General features: G+C 40.1%; 1 protein-coding gene across 4 annotated transcripts in view; it reads left to right on the top strand.

Annotated features, from left to right (window-relative positions):
* The window catches only part of NR2C2 (nuclear receptor subfamily 2 group C member 2), a 96,488-nt gene that overhangs the window by 40,498 nt on the left and 34,156 nt on the right, over positions 1–21,834 (top strand). For 3 of the 4 annotated variants that reach the window (XR_004276148.1, XM_032360998.1, XM_032360335.1), the window contains one exon: positions 12,137–12,247. Coding sequence is in view for 2 of the 4 variants with exons in the window: in XM_032360335.1 (XP_032216226.1) it covers positions 12,137–12,247 (111 nt within the window). In the remaining 2 variants the exon portion in view is untranslated. Of the gene's footprint in view, positions 1–12,136; positions 12,248–21,834 lie in introns of those variants that run through there. The other variant, XM_032301375.1, reaches the window with a different exon arrangement.

Raw genomic sequence — 21,834 nt, 5'->3', positions numbered from 1 at the left:
GAGGGGAGAAGATCAGAGGGAGGAGCATACTCCCTGTGGAACTGGGAGCCGGACTCCAGGATCATGACCTGAGCCAAAGTCAGTTGCTTAACCAACTAAGTCACCCAGGTGCCCTAGAAGCACATTTCTGAGTTGTTTCCAAATTTTCTCAGACATAAATAGTGCTGCCACAAACATCTTTGTGTATGATGTCTCCTTGAGCTCACATGTGGGTGTATTTCTGTAGACTAGAAGTAGAATCACTGTCAAAATCTTTCTGGGCTGAATATTATCTTCTTTTCTGTGTTTTTGTTTTTGACAGCTGTTACATAACCTTATATATAAGAAATAGCTGGGCCACTGATAAACTCAGTTGTTAATTCAGCAAGTACTCATTGAGTGCATACTTTTGTGACCTTTCCTTTTGGAGATTCTCAGTTCCTTCAGACGAAAGACGACGTACCCCCTTTTTATTGCAGTATTTCTGAATGACCCTTTTACTACATCACAGTGATATTCATATTAAATACACCCATTCATACAGAAATAACTTTAAAAAACCAGTATACAGTAACTATTTTCAAGAGAAGTAAAAGAAGCAATATATTGTAAGGTAATATGTATTTCATGTAAATGCTCAGTCACAGCCCTCACAGAAGATGTATTGGAGAATTCACATAGTTTCACATACTTAAGTAAGTTAAGGCTTAAGAGTAGTAAGAAGATGAAGCTGTTTTCTAAGTAAAATACAGACCGTGGACTTAGAATAGAATTAGTGTTGGAGTGCCAGGGTTGCTCAGTTGTTAAGCGTCTGCCTTCGGTTTAGGTCATGATCCTAGGGTCCTGGGATCAAGCCCCGAGCCTCCAGCAGGCAGGCTCCTTGCACAGCAGGAAGCTTGCTTCTCCCTCTTCCACTCCCCTGCTTGTGTTCCCTCTTCTTTAAAAATAAAATAAAATAAAATTAGCATTATAATAAGGCTAGACTTTTAGTATGGTAAGAGAAAGAGTTGACAAGTGGAGTTGTCAAAAAGGAGAAAATGAAGTATGATGTCTTTCTAAGTATGATGTACCTTATCTGAAAGTAATATGTCAAAGTAATTTCCTGTGGTATGTATGTCTTGGGACAGAATAGTAGCATTCTTAGAAAACATCTCCTTTCTTAAAGTCTCACTTCATGAGGCGCCTGGGTATCTCAGTGGGTTAAGCCTCTGCTTTCGGCTCAGGTCATGATTTCAGGGTCCTGGCATCAAGCCCCGCATCGGGCTCTCTGCTCAGCAGGGAGCCTGCTTCTCCCCTCTCTCTAGCTGCCTCTCTGCCTACTTGTGATCTCTCTCTCCCTCTCTCTGTTAAATAAAAAAAATAAAATCTTAAAAAAAAAATCTCACTTCATTTGAGGTTGTGTACCTTTAGTGTTTGACACCTTAAAAAGACTTGGGAGATTGTATCCTTTTATTGGTCACAGGAAATGGGGGATTAGAGATGAAACCATTTTGTCTATAAACAGTGAACATCTGCTATAGGAGGAGATAACATCTTAGGGTGATAGGTTTAGCTCTATGCATTTAATTTCCTCCAAAATTATAATAGGAATGTTCTGTGTTTACATAATGTATTGTACTTTATTGCCTCATTTTAATCCTCCCATTATTCTGTGAAGTAAGAGGTATCAATGACAATTTCACAAATGAGTAAAGAAAGGCTTAGAACAATTATGGGACTTGTCCAGAGCCATCCAGGCAGGAGCTAGCCTTCAAAGTGTAATGAGTTTCCCTGTAACTAGCTGCCTACCAGGATGATTCAGTTAGATTTGTGATTACAGAAAAATAGCCTGGTTTTAAAGTATCTTCAGTAGGCAAGGAGAATTCCTTCTCAGAGTAAAATATTTCATATCATCTTATGAAAAAAAGATTTTCTTGAATGGGTAGAAAAGGAGTTTTTAAAATGAAGAAAAGTATGAGGAACACTCATTTCGGACTTGGGGTGGAAAATAAGATCATTCATAATACCAAACTCTAACAATATTTGCTGGTTCTAAAAGGTAACTTTTTTGGAAATAGGGGTTTTTTTAATCGATTTTTATAGAAGTGTTAAAACATCTGGAAAATTTGAAAAGGAAAGAAGAAAGGCATATTTCTACAATTTTGCACATCTCTCACTATCATTTTATCACTTTAACCCTTCCTTGTGTAACCATTCTACCTCTATCACTCTATCCTTCTTACTGTTAACTTTCCTCCAAAGTGCTCATCATTATCTGACAAACATATATACTACTTTGTCACAATAGGATGTAAAGTGCAAGAAGGCAGGAACTTTGTTTCATTCGCTATTTTCTTCCCAGTATTTAAAACACTTGCCAGTGTGTAGAACACAGTAAGTACTCAATACTAAGATTTCATTATTGAGCGCCTGGGTGACTCAGTCGGTTAAGTTAATGTTAAGTTAATGTCTCTGAATTTTGCCTCAGGTCATGATCCCAGGGGTCATGAGATTGAGCCCTGTGTCAGGCTCCATGCTCAGGAGGGAGTCTGCTTGGGATTCTCTCTCTTCCCCTTTGCCCCTCCCCAGGCATGCATACACGAGCTCTATCTCAAATAAATCTTTTCAAAATTTTATTTTTGGTCTTTTTTTCACATGCATGTCATCCAATTGTAATCACAGCATGCACACAACTTAGTAGTGTGATTTCACAGAATGTTATTTTACAGAATAAATGTAAATATCCTTTCCACGGGTTGCTACATAGGCTGGATGACCAACATTTTTCATAACTACATAGTATTGTATTAAGGGAGCATAACATAACCCATCTCCTAGTTTGAGACACTTCAGTTGCTTCTGACCTTTAGGTTAAATAAATCCATTCTTTACCAGTCAAGGGGCCCAAAGTGAATAACAAAAACCAGCTGTTGCTGAGGTGCCTGAGTAACTGTTGGTAGGCCATATGCCTTTGGCTGGGGTCCTGATCCCAGGGTGCTGAGATCAGGCCCTGGGTCGGGCTCCCTGCATGGTGGGAGGCCTGCTTCTCCCTCTCCCTCTGCCACTCCTCCTGCTTGTGCTCTCTCACTTGCTCTGTCAAATAGATTAAAAAAAAAAAGCTATTGCGGATTTAAACAAAAATGGGCTTCATGAAAAACATTGAGTTAAAATATGTGTGAGGAAGGATGGATGGATTGGATTGGAATAACTTGACAAAGTTACCAGAAAGGCTAGAAAAGTAGCTTTGCAGCTGGGAACTACACACAAATCTCACTAAAAGAGCCAGTTCAGTAAAGCTGTGACTGTACACCACAGCACTGCCTAGGCTGGACATGGAGCTCCTATTACCAATGCAAAGTCTTGGCTTAAACATCTGATTAATCCCTCTGCCCTCCAAGGGAGGCGAGGCCTGTAAGTATCTGCCATTTTGTGCTTCTGCAGTTAAAGGTGGGCTCTACTTCATCTGGACCTTTGAGAGAGGGAATTTCTGTATTCCCTAGAAAAATAATTTAGGAACACACACTGATAAAGCCATTTCTATATATAGGATAGTTTGGATTTCTGTATTTAGGATAAGATGGATTCCCAGAAGTAGAATCAAGAGGTCAGAGGGCATGAACAGATCTTTATGATGAGAAGAGCAGACCTGTTGGCTTAAACAGATGGGCCTTGGAGCTTTTTTCCCCTGATAATAATCTTTCCTTTTACACATCATCTATTGGCTTTACTGAATGTTATCTTTCTTAGAGCTTTCAATAGTTGTTGAGGTACAGGGACTTTTAGTCTCCCTTTTTGTAAAGGAAAATCCTTTTTTTCTCCCCTGGATGGATTCTTCCCTTTTGGGTTAGAGCACCTACGTTTATGCTAGCATCTGAAAAAAAAAGGCATATTAACTTAAATTATTTTAATTTAGTACACGTATGAACTTGTGGAGTGGAAATTCATCATTTATAACACTGAGCTTATTTTTAAAAATTTCATTCTTGGGGCGCCTGGGTGGCTCAGTGGGTTAAGCCGCTGCCTTCGGCTCAGGTCATGATCTCAGGGTCCTGGGATCGAGTCCCGCATCGGGCTCTCTGCTCAGCGGGGAGCCTGCTTCCTTCTCTCTCTCTCTCTCTGCCTGCCTCTCAGTGTACTTGTAATTTCTCTCTGTCCAAAAAAAAAAAAAAAAAAAAATCTTAAAAATTTCATTCTTCTCAGTTCCTCCCCCCCATCCTATATAAAGGGAAATATCCATAAAGCCTTTTTCTTCTTACCACCATATCCCTCAGGCTTTCATTTGTTTTGATTTTGGAGATTGGCCAGCATTCACTTCAAATAAGTTCTTTGTCCAGGTATTAAAATAGGTAGTGGGTCCCATGTCAAATAGAAGGCTACAGTTTGGTTTAGAGACAGGTGCTGAGTATTAGTTACAGCCCCACCTCAACTGTGACCTCAGGAGCTCCCTTTCCTCTGTGGCTCTGGGGGATGGCTGAGACTGAGACTTGAAGCCATTGAGTAGTGGGTTACTGCGCCCTCATTTGCAAGGACTGCATGAGTTCACCTTCCTGCCAGAATGGGAGGCTGCAGAGGCAAGAACTCTGACCTGAATTCACATGCCTGGCATATGTTGGGTGGGTGTAGTAAAATATTTGTTGAAGGAGCCCAGTGCTGTTATTCTTATGGTTGTTTTGTATGTGATGTAGATTGTTACATTGTCTTCCCTTTGAATAGAATAGTAACTTGCAAAGACCCTGTATCTTCAAAAATGTTGTCTTGATGTACTGTGAAGTTCAAAATGCTATATGCAGAATACAGTGTTTCTGAATTCCTCACATCTTCCCTCCACTCTTTATAGTTTTAAAATTGTTTTGAGTTGGTTGGATTCCATGGTAACCTGCTCAGGAGTTCTCAATTCAGGAAAGGTGGTCTTTAAGGGGAAACCCGTGAAGATGGGGGGAGGAGGATGGCTCATTTAGCAAAGGCAACAATCTAGGTGAAGGGAGAACTTTGTAAAGCAAAGTACACCTTCCTTAGAAGCAGTTAATCATATTAGACAAACTGCTTCAGCAGCTGGGGAAGAGGCAGGAACATGTCAATTTTGCTTCCTTGGTTACAGGGAGTGATAGTGTACTTGACCTTCAGCAAGCAGGGTCAGAAAGAGGGCATCTTTAAAACAGTTCTGTCTGGTTTTGGTGAATGGAATTTACTGGCAGTTTAAAAAGCAAATGCCTGAGTTTTCCCCAACCAACCCTTGACTCTTTTGGTTGGGCTCTCTGACCTGGGAGGTTGCTGAGGAAAAATGTAAATAAAGCTGCAGGGATCCATTGGCATGGTAAGTGTTAAGTGTCCTAAAAAAACAAGACTGCAATTTTGTTCTCATTCCGTTTCTGGGGAAAGCCTCTTTGTAATGCAGTGTATTTCATAGGTTCTTGTTTTTGGAGCAGTTGGTAAAATAGCAGTGGATTTAGACACCTATTATGTATTTTGAAGGAATTTAATTTAGTGTGTGTTGCTATGCTTAGCACCTAGCAAATTATATCTTCATAGGAACCTGTATTTGAGTATGCTGGGGTAAATTCAAGTGGGGCAAAAACTGCTTGCTTGTTTGTTGTTTTCAACAATTTAACCTGCTTGTGAATAGGGAGTTGCTCTTAAACACCTCATTTTTTTTTTTTTTACATAATGTGATTAGTGATTATTGACTGTTTGGATATTTCCTTTCATGCCAAGAAATATAGGACTGTGATTTTATATTTTTAAGCATATTATCAGCTGGAGAATTTAAAAACTGTTTAATCACTTCTGATATAAATGAGACTAACTTTGCAGTGTTCAAGCTTGAATCCTTTATTGACTCCAGTATAAAGAAGAGCCTAACTTACCAGTCATCAGAAGAATTTATTTTTTAGGAACAAAACACCGTGGCATTGTAAGGTCCTAATCCTTTGTGTGAGGGGAGAGATGAACCCTTTTAAGGCTGGCAGCCCCCTGTGGATTCCTCTCTCTATGCTGCAAGTTGCTGCACAAAGAGGGTTTAACTCTTTGCCCACTGACCCTTCACTACACTTATTACTTAATGGTCCTTTGAAATAAAAATAAAAGGAGGATGTGATACATTTCAGTTCAGGCTGAAGGTATTCCATGGCTGAAACCTTTTACCCTACTTAGGTATTTATATTATTCATTGTTTCACATGTTTAGAAGTCTGAAGCTTGTGGTTGAGATTTGTAACATATTAGGTCTGCATGATCTTTTTTTTCCCCCACAAGGTGTGAACTTGGTTCCCCTATTAATAACCCATGGGAATGTTGCAGCCAGAACTTGGAATAAATTACAGACTTAGAAACTGTTAATATTTGCTTCTTAATGCTGTGGGCTTTCTCTTCAACCTAGATGTCCATCATTCAGCATGTAAACCACAGAAATTTTTCCAGGAATTTTTTTCTTTTAAAAAATGCTGCCAAAGCAATGTCATCTTATGATGTAATAAAGAAGGTTCTCACTCCAGGGTGAAAATGTATGAACTTTCCTAGCAGTCTCATAAACCCAGGTATGTCAGTGAAAGCCTGTACTCCTTGGGATTGTGTAATAAACTGCCAAAGCAGGTGTTGTACAATACCTGTAGGATGTCTAATTAGCAGACAGGCAGGAGAGTGGAATAAAAGAAGAAATGGTCTAGGCAGAGTCCCAGGATCAAGGACTATAAAACAGAATTCTTACTCATTCCTGAAGTTAATAAATGTTCATTCACTAAGCAATCATTGTGGCCCTAAGATGAGCCTGGCCTGGGGAGTAAAAGGAGAAAAAGGACATGTTTCATACTGCCCTCTGGGGCTGGCTTAACCAAGCAGTTATGGTAGGTGCCTTGTGGAGAGTGGTAAGATGCAGGAGCTTGGAGCACCCAGAACGGGACCTGTATATCAACTTGAGGGATCAGGAAGGGCTGGCCTGAGGAGAGGGGTTTTATTAAACTCTTTAGACAGTAAACATTTGTGTGTTGGGCAAGCATAACTAACTTTTTTTTAAGAGATTTTATTTATTTATTTGACAGAAAGAGAGCAAGCATGTGCACAAGCAAGGGGAGCCTCAGGCAGAGGGAGAGGAAGAAGCAGACTCCTCACTGAGCAGGAAACCCAGTGCCAGGGCTCTATCCCAGGACTCTGGGATCATGACTTGAGCTGAAGGCAGACACTTAGGGCAGTTTACTTCAGAAAAGATGCAAAACAGGACAGATGATTTTACCCTTTAAGTGTGAGTCTGAGACCATGCCCGGGAAGGTGTGTTTCCAAACATACTTTCACATCCTGCTTGCTCATGGTTTAATTGAGTCCTTTGGACTAGCCATTTTCCTGCTAAGATGCAGGTGTTCTGGCCAGTGTGTAAGGCACACCTGGGAACGAATGATCCTGTCCTTTGCAACTTGAGTGGACTGAAGGAGTAGAAAGTAGGCTAAGGCAAATGGCCAAGACTAACATCAGGTACTGAAAAGGTAGGCAGGAAAGGATGGAAAGGAAATGCTCCTGCTAGTTAATTTGCATCAATATTTTTATGTCCTATTTCCAAATTGGCTTTTTATTACTGTGCTAAATGATACTCAGCGATAAGCTCTGGAAAGAAAAAAGTGGATTCCTCACCTGGATATGTACTTATAATATCAGCCTCTGAATCCATATAGCTTCAAGAATTTCCGAGCAGTCCTATGGTGGCATCACTTCGCCTTCAAGCCAGATCATATCAAACTGCCCCTGGTGCCACTAGAACACACCTTCTCCCTAAAGGTCACAAGGGTGCAGGGGATCCTAAATGTTTTCCCATTAACCTGTCACCTCCAGAGTTAAGCATTCCTCTGCTAAATTTAAGGGATATTTTGGGCTGTTCATCTTACCTAAATTTGTTACTGAGCTACTGGGAGCCTATTGCCAACGTGACCCATATTCCTCTCAGGCAAATTATTAGAGGCCCTTGGGCTTCTCATACAAAAGGAATTATAAAATTTACAAGCATATCCTTTAACAGGTGAGGGAACCAGAGTTTAGAGAGTTTAACTGTGACCCACACAGAAGGGCAGAAAACAGTCTTCGCACCCAGTCTGTGCTGCATCCATTATAGCTATCTTCCCCCAATAGATGCTCTAAGACAGAACCACTTTTGATTGTTCTGCACACCCAGCATGCAGCAAGCTCTAGGGTAGCACAGGGTGGATACATAGCAGGTTCAAGTGAAACATGGACAACAGTCGCTTTCGCCTTATTCACATAGAAAGCTTCTTTGAAACCCTAATACATACTTCTGAATACTGTTATTCTTTTAAATAAACTTTAGTGTACATAAGTTTACAATTCATAAGTGTGTGACACAACGAATTATTGCACAGAGGTCATGTCCATGTAAACACTACTCAGGTTACAAGCAGAATATAGGGGTGCCTGGCTGGCTCATGAGTTTGAGCCTCACCTTGGGCATAGAGATTATTTTTCTTAAAAAAGGTAGAATAAATTTCCTTCCTCCTTCCAATTACTGCTCCTACCTCTCTCCCTAAAGGTGACCTTTATTCTGACTCCTTAAATAATTTTCTATTTATTTTATTCATCTAAAAAAATTTTAGGAACTCTATTAAGATATAATTCACGTATCATACAATTTACCTAAAGTGCATAATTCTGTAGCTTTTATTAATTCATAAGGTTGTGTAGCCATCACCACTATCTTGTTGCAGAATATTTTTCATTAACACAAAACACACTTTAGATGTCACCCACTTACCCCATTTCCTTATTCCCCAGCCATAGGCAACCACTATTTACTTTCTGGGTTCTTTGGGGTTTGTTTAACTTGCTTATTCTGGGCATTTCATATCAATGAAACCAAGCAATCTGTAGGCTTTTATGTCTGGTCTTTCAGTATGTTTTTTTTTTTTTTTTTTTTTTTTTAAAGATTTTATTTATTTATTTGACAGAGAGAAATCCCAAGTAGATGGAGAGGCAGGCAGAGAGAGAGAGAGGGAAGCAGGCTCTCTGCTGAGCAGAGAGCCCGATGCGGGCCTCGATCCCAGGACCCTGAGATCATGACCTGAGCCGAAGGCAGCGGCTTAAGCGGCTTAACCCACTGAGCCACCCAGGCGCCCTCTTTCAGTATGTTTTCAAAGTTCATCTACAATGTAGCTTGAGTCAGTACTTTTTTTTTTTTTTTTAAGATTTTATTTATTTATTCGACAGAAAGAGATCACAAGTAGGCAGAGAGGCAGGCAGAGAAAGAGAGAGGAGGAAGCAGGCTCCCTGCTGAGCACAGAGCCCGAAGCGGGACTTGATCCCAGGACCCTGAGATCATGACCTGAGCCAAAGGCAGCGGCTTAACCCACTGAGCCATCCAGGCACACAGTACTTTTTTTTTTCCCCCTTAAGATTTTATTTATTTGGGGTGCCTGGGTGGTTCAGTTGTTAACCATCCGCCTTTGGCTCAGGTCATGATCCTGGGGTTCTGGGATCGAGGCCCGCATTGGGCTCCCCACTCAGTGGGAAGCCTGCTTCTTCCTCTCCCACTCCCCCACTTGTGTTTCTTCTCTCACTGTCTCTCTCTCTCTGTCAAATAAATAAATAAAATCTTCATTTAAAAAAAAAGATTTTATTTATTTATTTGCTGGGGGGAAAGGGTAGAGAGTGAGAGAGCACAAGCAGAAGAAGCAGGCTCCCTGATGAGCAAGGAGCCCGATGTGGGACTCGAACCCACGGCCCTTGGGGTAAGGACCTGAGCTGAATGAAGGCAGCTGCTTAACCAACTGAGCCTCCCAGGTGTCCTTATGTATATTTTTTTTATATGTCTCTGGATTCAGTTTGCTAATGTCTTATTGAAGATTGTTACATCTGTATGGATAAGGAATATTGGTTTGTAGTTTCTTGTGATGTCTTTGCCTAGTTTTGGTTACATAGAATGAATTGAGAAGTGTTCCCTCTTGTTTTTTGTAAGGGTTTATAAAGCATTGGTTCTTGATATACCTTTTTTTTTGTTTGTTTTTTTTAATGAGAGCAAGCATGTGCGAATGGGTGGGGGGAAGAATCTTAAGAATCTTTTTTTTTTTTTTTTAAGATTTTATTTGTTTGAGAGAGAGACAGAGATAATGACAGAACATGCGTGGGGAGGAGAGGGAGAAGCAGGCTCCCCACTGAGCATCTGTGATCTAATCAGGGAGCCCTCCATGGGGCTTGATCCCAAGACCCTGGAATCATGATCTGGGCGGAAAGCAGACACTTAAATGGCTAAGCCACCCAGCTTCCTCTTAAGAGAGAATCTTTTTTTTTTTTTTTTTTTTTTTAAAGATTTTATTTGTTTATTTGACAGAGAGAGAGATCACAAGTAGGCAGAGAGAGAGAGGAGGAAGCAGACTCCCCGCTGAGCAGAGAGCCCGATGCGGGGCTCGATCCCAGGACCCTGAGATCATGACCTGAGCCGAAGGCAGCGGCTTAACCCACTGAGCCACCCAGGCGCCCCAAGAGAGAATCTTAATTAAGCAATCTCCATGCCCAGTGTGGAGCAAACGTGGGGCTTGATCTCCTGATCCTGAGATCATGACCTGAGCAGAAATGAAGAGTCAGTCACTTAACTGATTGAGCCAAACAGGCACCCCATGATATGCTTTTATTCAAGGAGCAGTAATAACTGCCCACTTCAGGTGCCCAGATGACCACTCAGAACCTTGAACCTTGCCTTTGGTGGGTATTGACTAAATTACAGACCTTTGTGTAATTGATGGGCTTTTCCCAGCGCCATCCCAGTGGGACTGGGGGATTACCAGGACTCTTGGACAAGTAGTTTTTCATCGTCGTGCTGGTTCTTTTTGCCATCCTCTGTGGTGCTATGAGAGCCTTTCTTCAGGAAACTGTCATCTTAAAGGAGTGTTTTAGAGCTGGTTTTGGAGAGAGTGAAAACATTCAAAGATCATTTCTAAAAAGTTACTTTAGTAGCTATTTATTAAATTTGTATAGAGCAGATTTGAAATTCCTGTCTGGTTTTTTGGGAATTTTTTTGTTTTGTTGGGTATTTGTTTTTTATTTTCAACATTAGAAATAGCTCTCTTAAGATTGTATTTTCTTAAGACAGTCATCCTATGGCAATATCTCATTAGTTTGTCATTCTGGGCCCAAACACCAGAACTACTCAAGTTTATTACTCAAAGCCACAGTGAAAGCAAGAGGCGTGTTCCCTAGCCACCACTGGGCATTTTTCTTTTCTTTTCTTTTCTTTTTTTTTAATTAAATATAATGTATTATTTGCTTCAAGGGTACAGGCCTGTAAATCATCAGTCTTACATAATTCACAGCACTCACCATAGTACATACCCTCCCCAGTGTCCATCACCTAGCCATCGTATCCCTTCCTCCCCACCCCCCAGCAACCCTCAGTTTATTTCTGGAGATTAAGAGTCTCCTATGGTTTGTCTCCCTCCCCGGTCCCATCTTGTTTTATTTTTTACCCCCTCCCTACACCCCATGACCCCCCCACCCTGCTTCTCAAATTCCTCATAGCAGAGCGTTTGTATGATCATTGTTTTTCTCTGATTAACTTATTACACTTAGCATAATACCCTCTAGTTCCATCCACATCGTTGCAAATGGCAAGATTTCATTTCTTTGGATGGCTGCATAGTATTCCATTGTGTGTGGGTGTGTGTATATATATACACACACACCACATCTTCTTTATCCATTCATCTCTTGATGGACATCTAGGTTCTTTCCATAGTTTTGGCTATTATGGACATTGCTGCTATAAACATTCGGGTGCATGTGCCCCTTTGGATCACTACATTTTATCTTTAGGGCAAATACCGAGTAGTGTGATTACTGAGTTGTAGGGTAGCTCTGTTTTTGACTTTTTGAGGAACCTTCATACTATTTTTCCAGGGTGGCTGCACCAGCTTGCATTCCCACCAACAGTATAGGAAGGTTCCTCTTTCTCCGCACCCTGGCCAACATGTCGTTTCCTGACTTGTTAATTTTAGCCATTCTGACTGGTGTGAGGTGGTATCTCATTGTGGTTTTGATTTGTATTTCCCTGATGCCAAGTGATGTTGAGCACTTTTTCATGTGTCTGTTGGCCATCTGGATGTCTTCTTTGTAGAAATGTCTGTTCATGTCTTCTGACTACTGGGCATTTTTCTGAGCTACCTTGTGATCCAGTCCACTTCCCGCCCCCCCAACAGGTACCACGGACACAGACCTCTCGGCCGGAATCTCCAGGGATGACCAGCCCCTCCCCGCGCATCCAGATAATCTCCACCGACTCTGCGGTAGCTTCACCTCAGCGAATTCAGGTACCTGCACCAATCCCACTTGGTTCCAGCCACCTGCCCAAAGGTAGTCCTGCGTTCTGAATCCTTTCCAGCCAAACCTGCCTTGGGATTTCAGTGAAGAGTTGTGCCTCTTGGACATCAAGTACAATACAACCTCATTTATTCTTTAAAAACTAAAACAGAAAAAGTCTACGTTGATTGAACTAACTTACTTTAAATGCAAAAGTCTAAACTGTTGTTTGAAACTATTGGGATCAATGTACCAATTCATTACTTTACATGCTTCCATTTTGAGAAGCAGTATGTCCTAGTAGTTAAGTGTATGGGTTGCCACTTGAAGTCAAATTCAGTGCCCAACTTTTTAGCTGTTTTGATCTTGAAAATTAACTTTTCAAAGCCTCACTTTTTTTCATTTAGAAAACGTATGTAGCCTCACAAAGTTATTGTGAGGAATCATTGGGATATTATTTATAAAGTGCTTAGAACAGTGATTGGCACATGCTAATGTTCAGTATGTGCTAATTATCTATATGCAATAATTATTGCTAGTATTATTATTATTAACTATTTAGTATTCACTTATGATAGATTTAATCTTCCCCAGGTCTGAACCTGCCTCTGGCCCATTGAAGAAGGAGAAGATATCGTGTATTAAAATCATGATCAACAAGTTGGGAGGCAGGGATAACATGTTGATTACACACATTTTTTTTTTTAAGATTTTATTTATTTGACAGGCAGAGATCACAAGTAGAGAGAGAGGGGAAACAGGATCCCTGCTGAGCAGAGAGCCCAATGCGGGGCTCGATCCCAAGACCCTGAGACCATGACCTGAGCCAAAGGCAGAGGCTTAACCCACTGAGCCACCCAGGAAGATTAAAGATTCAAAGTTACCTCAACAAGCTGAATCAAAAGGCCAAACCAAAAAAAAAAGAAGAAGAAAAAGATGAATGGCAGAAAAATATTAGTTACGTAACAAATTTGAGAGACCACCAAGGTGGACAGTAATTTGAGTGAATAAGTAAAAGGATTACTTCATTCACAGTTATTCGAAGCTTGGTATACTTGAACAGGATGATATCGTAACTAGATAATTTCTATAATGTTAACCCACTCTTAAAAGTGATTTTGTGATTTTTTTTTTTTTGGACTACCTATTATAAACTAAAGATAGAAGAGCTCTAATAAGTAAAATGAAAGAAGTTAAAGATTATATTCCCTGGGGGCACCTGGGTGGCTCAGTGGGCTAAAGCCTCTGCCTTCGGCTCAGGTCATGATCCCAGGGTGCTGGGATCGAGCCCCACATCGGGCTCTCCGCTCGGCAGGGAGCCTGCTTCCCCCTCTCTGCCTGCCTCCCTGCCTGCTGGTGATCTCTGTCAAATAAATAAATCAAATCTTAAAAAAAAAAAAATACTATATTCCCATTATGTCTGTACTGCATAATATTTTATCATAAATACTGATGCTCATATAAGTCATTTTTAACTTCATACCAGTAGGAAACATGTATCTGAGTGTTTGGAAATTCAGAAGTAATGGGCTCTCAGAAATACGAACTCTGTAGCTAAACTATTTTTTTCTCTTTTACTTTGTTCTTGTTTGCTCATTGTGACTTGAAAATGGGTCCTTTATCGTTTTGTGGGATATGTATTAGAATTCTACCTACATAACTCCCAACTCTAGGAAAGGACGTACTGCATTCAATCATAGCCTATACATCTTGGACTCACAACCATCTGAGAGCAAATGAGAACATAGAAAGTCCCCCTGGAGACCGTCCGTAGCTAATGTATGTATCAAGAGAGTACACCTTTCCCCCCATATTGGTATGAGAAGAATCTCTCTTTTCCTAAGGGCCATTCTAGCACCCCATTCCTTACAGTGGGCTATCCCCATGTCATGGTGCTTGGCCCATGGTGACACTGCTGTCCTGGCTGGAATGCAATGCAATAAGGTCCCTTGAACAGAAGTCTTCTAGATTAGATGCTTGGTGTTGAGCTTTTAGTCTCTCTGGGGAAGATAACCCTTTGGCATGAATCTGTATACAGTGAATATAGTTAAAATCTTTTCATTGTGAACTGTCAATAAAATTGGACATAACACTAAGTGCAGCTGAATTGACTATATTTCAAGGTTTGTTTGTTTGTTTGTTTGTTTGTTTGTTTGTTTTATTTTGTTAAGGAAAATAAAGGTTATAGGATGGTTTTTTGGTTCTTGATGTTGGTGTTGATGGCTTCAGTGAAGTGTTTCATTCCTAGCCCTGACTTCAGTGATGAGTCTCCACCCTGAGGCCTGGGAAGAGAATAAGTGCTATCATGTTTTCATGAATAACAATGCTTAGAACCCAAATGGTGGCTTCTGTGGGAAGTTGGGAAGGAAAGATTATATAATGAGGTGCTTAGGGCTGGGTGACATTTAAGAACTTTGGTTCTGAATGGGACAACCTCAGGATCAAATCTTGTCTCCACTTAGCTATGTGACTCTGGAGAAATTTTCTGTAACTTCCATAGATATAAAATGACAACAATAATAGTACCTATTTAATAGGATTTTAAAAGGATTAAGCACTTGCAATCTTACAGTAAACATACACCGATGTTAGCAACTGAGTTATAATTTTTTTAAGTTTTATTTTTATATAATTTCAAACTTACATGGAAATCCTGTATATCTACCCAGATTCACCATTTGTTTGCTGTTAACATTCTAAGTGAATGTACATACATTTTTTTGAATCATTTGAGAATAGGGATATCATACCTCTTTGCCCTAAATATTTCAGTTTGTATTTTCTAAGAACAGTGACATTTTCTTACATAATCACAGTACAATTCTCAAAATCAGGGAATTTAATATTGAAACATGCCATTATCTAATCCATACTTCATATTCTAAAATGTCATTGGTTGTCATAGTGCAAGTCCTTCATAGCTGTTTTCTCCCATTCCAGGATTTGTTAATGTTTTTAATAACAATAATGTGACAGTCAACGCAAGATCAGCATATCTAGTTATGTTGGCCAGCAGAGAGTGATCTGGAACTTAGACTTTTATCTGTCAGTATCTTGTCATCCCAATGACTGCAAAGGGCTTTGGGGCGAAGTGGTAAGGCTGGGGGAAGTAGCCTTGTGGCTGGAGTTGAGAGCCATTGTTTTGGGGATAAAGAGGTCTAGGGTGGAGGCTGTGGAAGGAGATAGGGAGATAAGAAGAGCCGTAGGGGAGCACCCAGTTGTCTGAGAATGAGGCTTAATCAAACCCATCCAATCCTGAGGTAGCCTCTCAATAAATCTCCTAAGTTTTCATCATAATGCAGTGTTTCCAGGCCAGCAGTTTGCAAATTTTGTCTTTATTGCTTCCCACATGACATAAACATGAGGTTCAAAAAAATTTTTTTAATCCAGCTTTTAAATCAGTCAAGATAGATTAAAAGAAAAACACACTTGAACATGTCCTATACAAAATTTGACATGCTGGAGATTAAAGGTGTGCTCACATGTACTGCCATGTTCATTGTTTGGGGCAGACCTTGGTATAAAGCTTCTCTTGCCATTTCTTTGTGTTTTAAGGTTTTCCTGAGATACTCCTCTATAATCCCCATTTCAAATTTATGTTTTGAGAGTATCATTATATTCAGTATTTGACCTAAGGAAATGTTTTAATTTGATCTTATAAAATATATGATAAAATACTTGCTTTATCTACTTCATATATTGAAGTTTCACATTTTACTAGGAAAGACTTCTGCTATTCTATATTTTTTTAAGAGTTTGAAATCTTTTTTTTTTTTAAGATTTTATTTATTTATTTGTTTGTTTGTTTATTTATTTGACAGGCAGAGATCACAAGTAGGCAGAGAGGCAGGCAGAGAGAGGGAAGCCGGCTCCCCGCTGAGCAGAGAACCCGATACTCGATCCCAGGACCCCGAGATCATGACCTGAGCCAAAGGCAGTGGCTTAACCCACTAAGCCACCCAGGCACCCAAGAGTTTGAAATCTTAACTTGGGCTCTTAAAGCACCCCCTTCCCTCTTTCTCTCGTCTACTACTCTTTCTTCCTGCACATCCCTTCTTAAATGCCAGTATTTGTTTTTTGTCCTCTCCATGTTCTCAGCCATCTGATGTTTTCTTTCCTCACTCTGATGTTCTCCTGGCCCCGCTCAGGTACTCGCTGCTGCAACAAAATCACCACACCAAACAGGGTACAGAGAAAATGATGCATCTCCCTTCCTCCTCTTCCCCAAGTCACCCAGGTCTCTCCCAGGAGGTAGCCACTATTATCATATTGCTTATTTGTTTTTTCAGAGACAGGCTGTACATACAGACCAAAAGCACACTTGTAAATATGTACAGCGTATTATTCATGCATGTAGACATTTTTCTAGACTGTTCTACACCTTACATTTTTGTCTTAACATTTCTTAGAGGTAGTTCCTGTGTGGTAGAAAGAGCTCCTTCTTTCTCTTGAATGTCTGTTTTGATATCCCGTGGATGCTGTAGTGAATACCTTTTACCTGTTTGATTTAGCTCATCTGTAGAATCAGTTCCTCAAACTAGGATTGCTAGGAGAAAAGATGTATCCATATGTAATTTTTTATTGAGGTGTAATTGACCTATCACATCACATTAGCTTCAGGTATATAACATAATTATTTTTTTATGATTTTATTTATTTATTTGACAGAGAGATCACAAGTAGGCAGAGAGTGAGGGGGAAGCAGGCTCCCCACTGAGCAGAGAGCCTGATGCGGGGCTCAAAACTGAGGACCCTGAGATCATGCATGACCTGAGCAGAAGGCAGAGGCCTTAACCCACTAAGCCACCCAGGCACCCCTACAACATAATGATTTTTTTTTTAATATTTTATTTATTTGAGAGAGAGTGTGCACAAGAGAGACCATGAGCAGGGGAGAAGGGCAGAGGGAGATGATTCTCTGCTGATCAGGGGGCCCAATAGAGGACTTGATCCCAGGACCCTGGGATCATGACCTGAGCAGAAGGCAGACACCCAGCCGACTGAGCCACCCAGGCACCCCAGTGTAATGGTTTGATATTTGTATATATTGTGAAATGATCACCACAGTAAGTCGGGTTACTGACCATATGTGGTGAGACATTTTTTTTCTCGTACTAAAAACTTTTTTAAGATTTACTCTCTTAGCAACTTTCAGGTTTACAACACAGTATTAACTGTAGTCACTGTGCTGTATGTTGCATCCCTGTGACATTTATTTTATAACTGGAAATATGTACCTTTTGACCTTTTTTGCACATTCTGACCCCCTTCCGAACCTCCCCACTTCAGGGAGCTACCAGTCTGTGCTGTGTACCTATGAGCTGCTTTTTTTTTTCAGAGACTCCGCATGTAAATGAGATCATATAGTCTTTGTCTTTGCCTGACTTATTTCACTTAGCATACTGCTCTCAAGGTGTCTCCATGTTGTTGCAGGTGGCAAAATTATGTTCTTTTTTATGGCTGTACAGTACTCAGTTGCATATAAATAAACACACATAACATACATACTACATTTTCTTTATCCACTCATCCATCTACAGACACATACGATGTTTCCATATGTTGGCATATGTTGGCAATTATAAATAATGCTGTGATGAACATTGAGGTGCATATATCTTTTTGAGCTAGTGGTTTTTGTTTTCCTTGGATAAATACCTAGAAGTGGAATTGCTGGATTATATATGATAGTTCTATTTTTAATTTTTAAAAAAATTAAAGCCACTGTTTTTCATAGTGGCCACACCAATTTTATATTCTTACCAACTGTGCATGAGGGCTCCTTTTTCTCCACATCCTTGCCAACACTTGGTATTACTTTTTATTATTATTATTTGATACTAGCCATTCTGACAGGTGTGAAGTGATAGTGCGTTGTGGTTTTGATTTGCATTTCCCTGGTAATTAGTGATGTTGAGCATCTTTTTAGTACCTGTTGGCCAACTTTCTGTCTTCTTTTAGAAAATATCTATTCAGATCCTCTGTCCATTTTTTAATCAGTTTGTTTTTTGCTGTTGAGGTATTTGAGTTTTTTTTTTTTAATATTTTATTTATTTACTTGACAGAGATCACAAGTAGGCAGAGAGGCAGGCAGAGAGAGAGGAGGAAGCAGGCTCCCCACAGAGCAGAGAGCCCAATGCAGGGCTCGATCCCAGGACCCTGGAATCACGACCTGAGCTGAGGGCAGAGGCTTTAACCCACTGAGCCACCCAGGCACCCCGAGGTGTTTGAGTTTTTATATAATTTGCATATTAACCCCTTAACAGATACATAATTTGCAAATATTTTCTCCCATTCGGTAGATTGTCTTTTCATTTTGTTTATGGTTTCCTTTGCTGTGCAGAAGCTTTTCAGTTTCATATAGTTTCACTTGTTCATTTTTGCTTTTGGTGTCAGATCACCAAAACTGATGTCAAGTTTACTATCTTTTTATGTTTTCTTCTAGGAGCTTTATGGTCTCAGGTCTTAAAATCAAATCTTCCCTTGTTTTGTTTTGTTTTTTAAGACTTTGTTTGAGAGAGAGAATGCGAGTGGGGGGTGGGCTCAGAGGAAGAGGGAGAGAGAGAATGCCATGCAGACTCTGTGCCGAACCCGACATGGGGCTCAGTTTTATGACCCAGAGGTCATGACCTGAGTCAAAAGCAAGACAGGCACTTAACCGACTGAGCACCCAAGGCGCCCCATGTCTTCCTTTGATATTGAGTTGATCTTATATGGTGTAAAGTAGTCGTCCCATTTCATTCTTCTATACATGGCTGTCCAGTTTTCCCAATATCATTCAGATTATCAAAGAGGCTGTCCTTTCCCCATGGTATATTCTTGGCTCCTTTGTCATAAATTATTAATCATATTTGTGTGGATTTATTTCTGGGCTCTTTGCCATTCATCCGCATTTCTTTTTTTATGCCAAAACCGTACTGTCTTGATTATATAGCCTTTTTTTTTTTTAAGATTTTATTTATTTATTTGACAGAGAGAGATCACAAGTAGGCAGAGAGGCAGGCAGAGAGAGAGGGGGAAGCAGGCTCCCTGCTGAGCAGAGAGCCGAATGCGGGGCTCGATCCCAGAACCCTGAGATCATGACCTGAACTGCAAGCAGAGGCTTAATCCTCTGAGCCACCCAGGTGCCCCTGTATAGCTTTATAATATAGTTTGAAGTCAGGCAGTGTGATGCCTCCAGTTTTGTTCTTTTATTCTCAAGGTTGCTTTTGCTGTTTGTCTTTTGTGGTTCCATACAAATTTTAGGATTGCTTTATTCTATTTGTGTGAAAAAAATGCCATTGGAATTTTGATAGGAATTTCATTGAATCTGTAGATTGCTTTGGGTAGTATAGACAATTTGACAGTATTAACTTTTCAGCTTATGAGCACAGAATATTTTTCTATTTTTGTTTTCAGTTTCTTATATTAATGTCTCATAGTTTTCAGTGTGTAGGTCTTTTCCTTCTTGGCTAAATTTATTCCTAGGTGTTTTATTCTTTTTTATTTAATTGTAAGTAAGATTGTTTTCTTAATTTCTCTTTGTAATAGTTTTTTTATTAGTGTCTTATAGAAACAACAGATTTCTTTCATATAATTTTTATTTTTTAAAGATTTTATCCATTTATTTGACAGAGAGAGAGAACACAAACAGGGGGAGCAGCAGGCAGAAGGAGAAGAGAAGCAGACTCCCTACTGAGCAAGGAGCCAAATGCTGGTGGGGCTTGATCCCAGGACTCTGGGATCCTGACTTGAGCAGAAGGCAGACACCCAACCAGCTGAGCCACCCAGGCGCCCCTGCACAACAGATTTTTGTATATTGACTTTGTATCCTGCCAGATTTGCCTATTAGCTCTAACACTAACTTTAACACTTTTAACTCTAACTCTAACACTTTTTTGGTGAAGTCTCTAGGATTTTCTTTCTTTCCGTCTTTCTGTCTTCCTCCTTCCTTCCCGCCCTCCCTTCTTTCCTTCTTGTAGGCTTAGTGCTGGGCTTGAACTCACAACCCTGAGATCAAGACCTGAGCTGAGATCAAATGTCAGATACTTAACTGACTGAGCCACCCGGTCGCCCCTTGTCTTTATGATTTTCTATGCATAATATCATGGCATTTGCAAATATTGACAGTTTCATCTCTTCCTTTTCAATTTGGATGCCTTTTACTTATATTCCTTGCCTAATCGCCCTGTCTAGGATTTCCAGTACTATGTAGGATAAAAGCAGCAACAGTACACATCTTTGTCTTATTCCTGATATTGGAGGAAAAGCTTTAAGCTTTTCACCTTTGAATACGAAGTTAGTGGAGTTGTCCATGTGTAATTTTGATAGTCACTGACAGATTGCCTTTCGAAGAGGTTGTGCCAAGTTGTATTCCCACCAGCCCAATAGGAGGGTGTCCATTTTCCTATACACTTAACTATATATTATGCTATATGTACTGTTTAATATTTAGTTCTCTAGGTGAAATATCACTGCTGTATAAGTTTTGCATTTCTGTTACTTATTCATCCATAAATACATAATAAACAAAAATTATTCTTTTTTTTTTTTTAAAGATTTTATTTATTTGACAGACAGAGACCACAAGGAGGCATAGCAGCCATCAGAGAGAGAGAGAGAGAGAAGGGGAAGCAGGCTTCCTAGTGAGCAGGGAGCCCGATGCGGGGCTCGATCCCAGGACCCTGAGATCATGACCTGAGCCGAAGGCAAAGGCTTTAGCCCACTGAGCCACCCAGGCACCCCAGTTACTCTGTTTTTGAGCATCCAAGCTGATACTTAAATTTTATATAATCATAAATAAGAAAGTATTCTTTCCCCATCTTTCGCCATAACTCTACCTCCTTTACTTTTTCATCCAATAGGCTTTTTGAAAATTATGTCTAATTTTATTATGATTATCTTTTACATTAAATGTACTTTATGATCCAAGTGTAAATACATATATTAAAATTTTAGGCTTTTCTAGAACCACTGCTCTGAAATGTCCAAGATCAGTCAGCCAGCTAAGTATCTGTTCAATAAGAGGAATAATATTTGGAAAGCTTACAGGAAATAATTTATAAAAATAGGACATGGGGCACCTGGGTGGCTCAGTGGGTTAAGCCTCTGCCTTTGGCTCGGGTCATGATCTTAGGGTCCTGGGGTCGAGCCCCGCATTGGGCTCTCTGCTTAGCAGTAAGCCTGCTTCCCCCTCTCTCTGCCTGCCTCTCTGCCTACTTGTGATTCATCTCTCTCTCTGTGTCAAATAAATAAATAAATCTTAAAAAAAAAACAAAAAGGACATAACTCTAGACTAACTTTTATAATACTGGCTGTACCTTCTCAGCCAGACTGCTAAATGTTGAAATCCCTCAGGACTCTATTCTAGGCTCACTTTCTCCTCTCTGTATTTTCTCTGAGCCCATGGCTTAAATGTTATTTTATGCTATTGATTTCCAAATAGATATCTATGGCCGGGACCTCTGCTGTGAACTCCATTTGGTTCAAAACATTTTAAATTTTTCTTGAGACTTCTTCTTTGACCCATGTGTTATTCAGAAGTGTGTTGTTTAATTTCTAAATATGTGGGGATTTTTAAAAACTATTTTTCTCTTTAATTTCTAGTTTAATTCCTTTG

This window comes from Mustela erminea, chromosome 1 (assembly GCF_009829155.1).
Source record: "Mustela erminea isolate mMusErm1 chromosome 1, mMusErm1.Pri, whole genome shotgun sequence".
NCBI classification, from domain to species: domain Eukaryota; kingdom Metazoa; phylum Chordata; class Mammalia; order Carnivora; family Mustelidae; genus Mustela; species Mustela erminea.
This window is presented reverse-complemented; position numbering and strand designations above follow the sequence as displayed.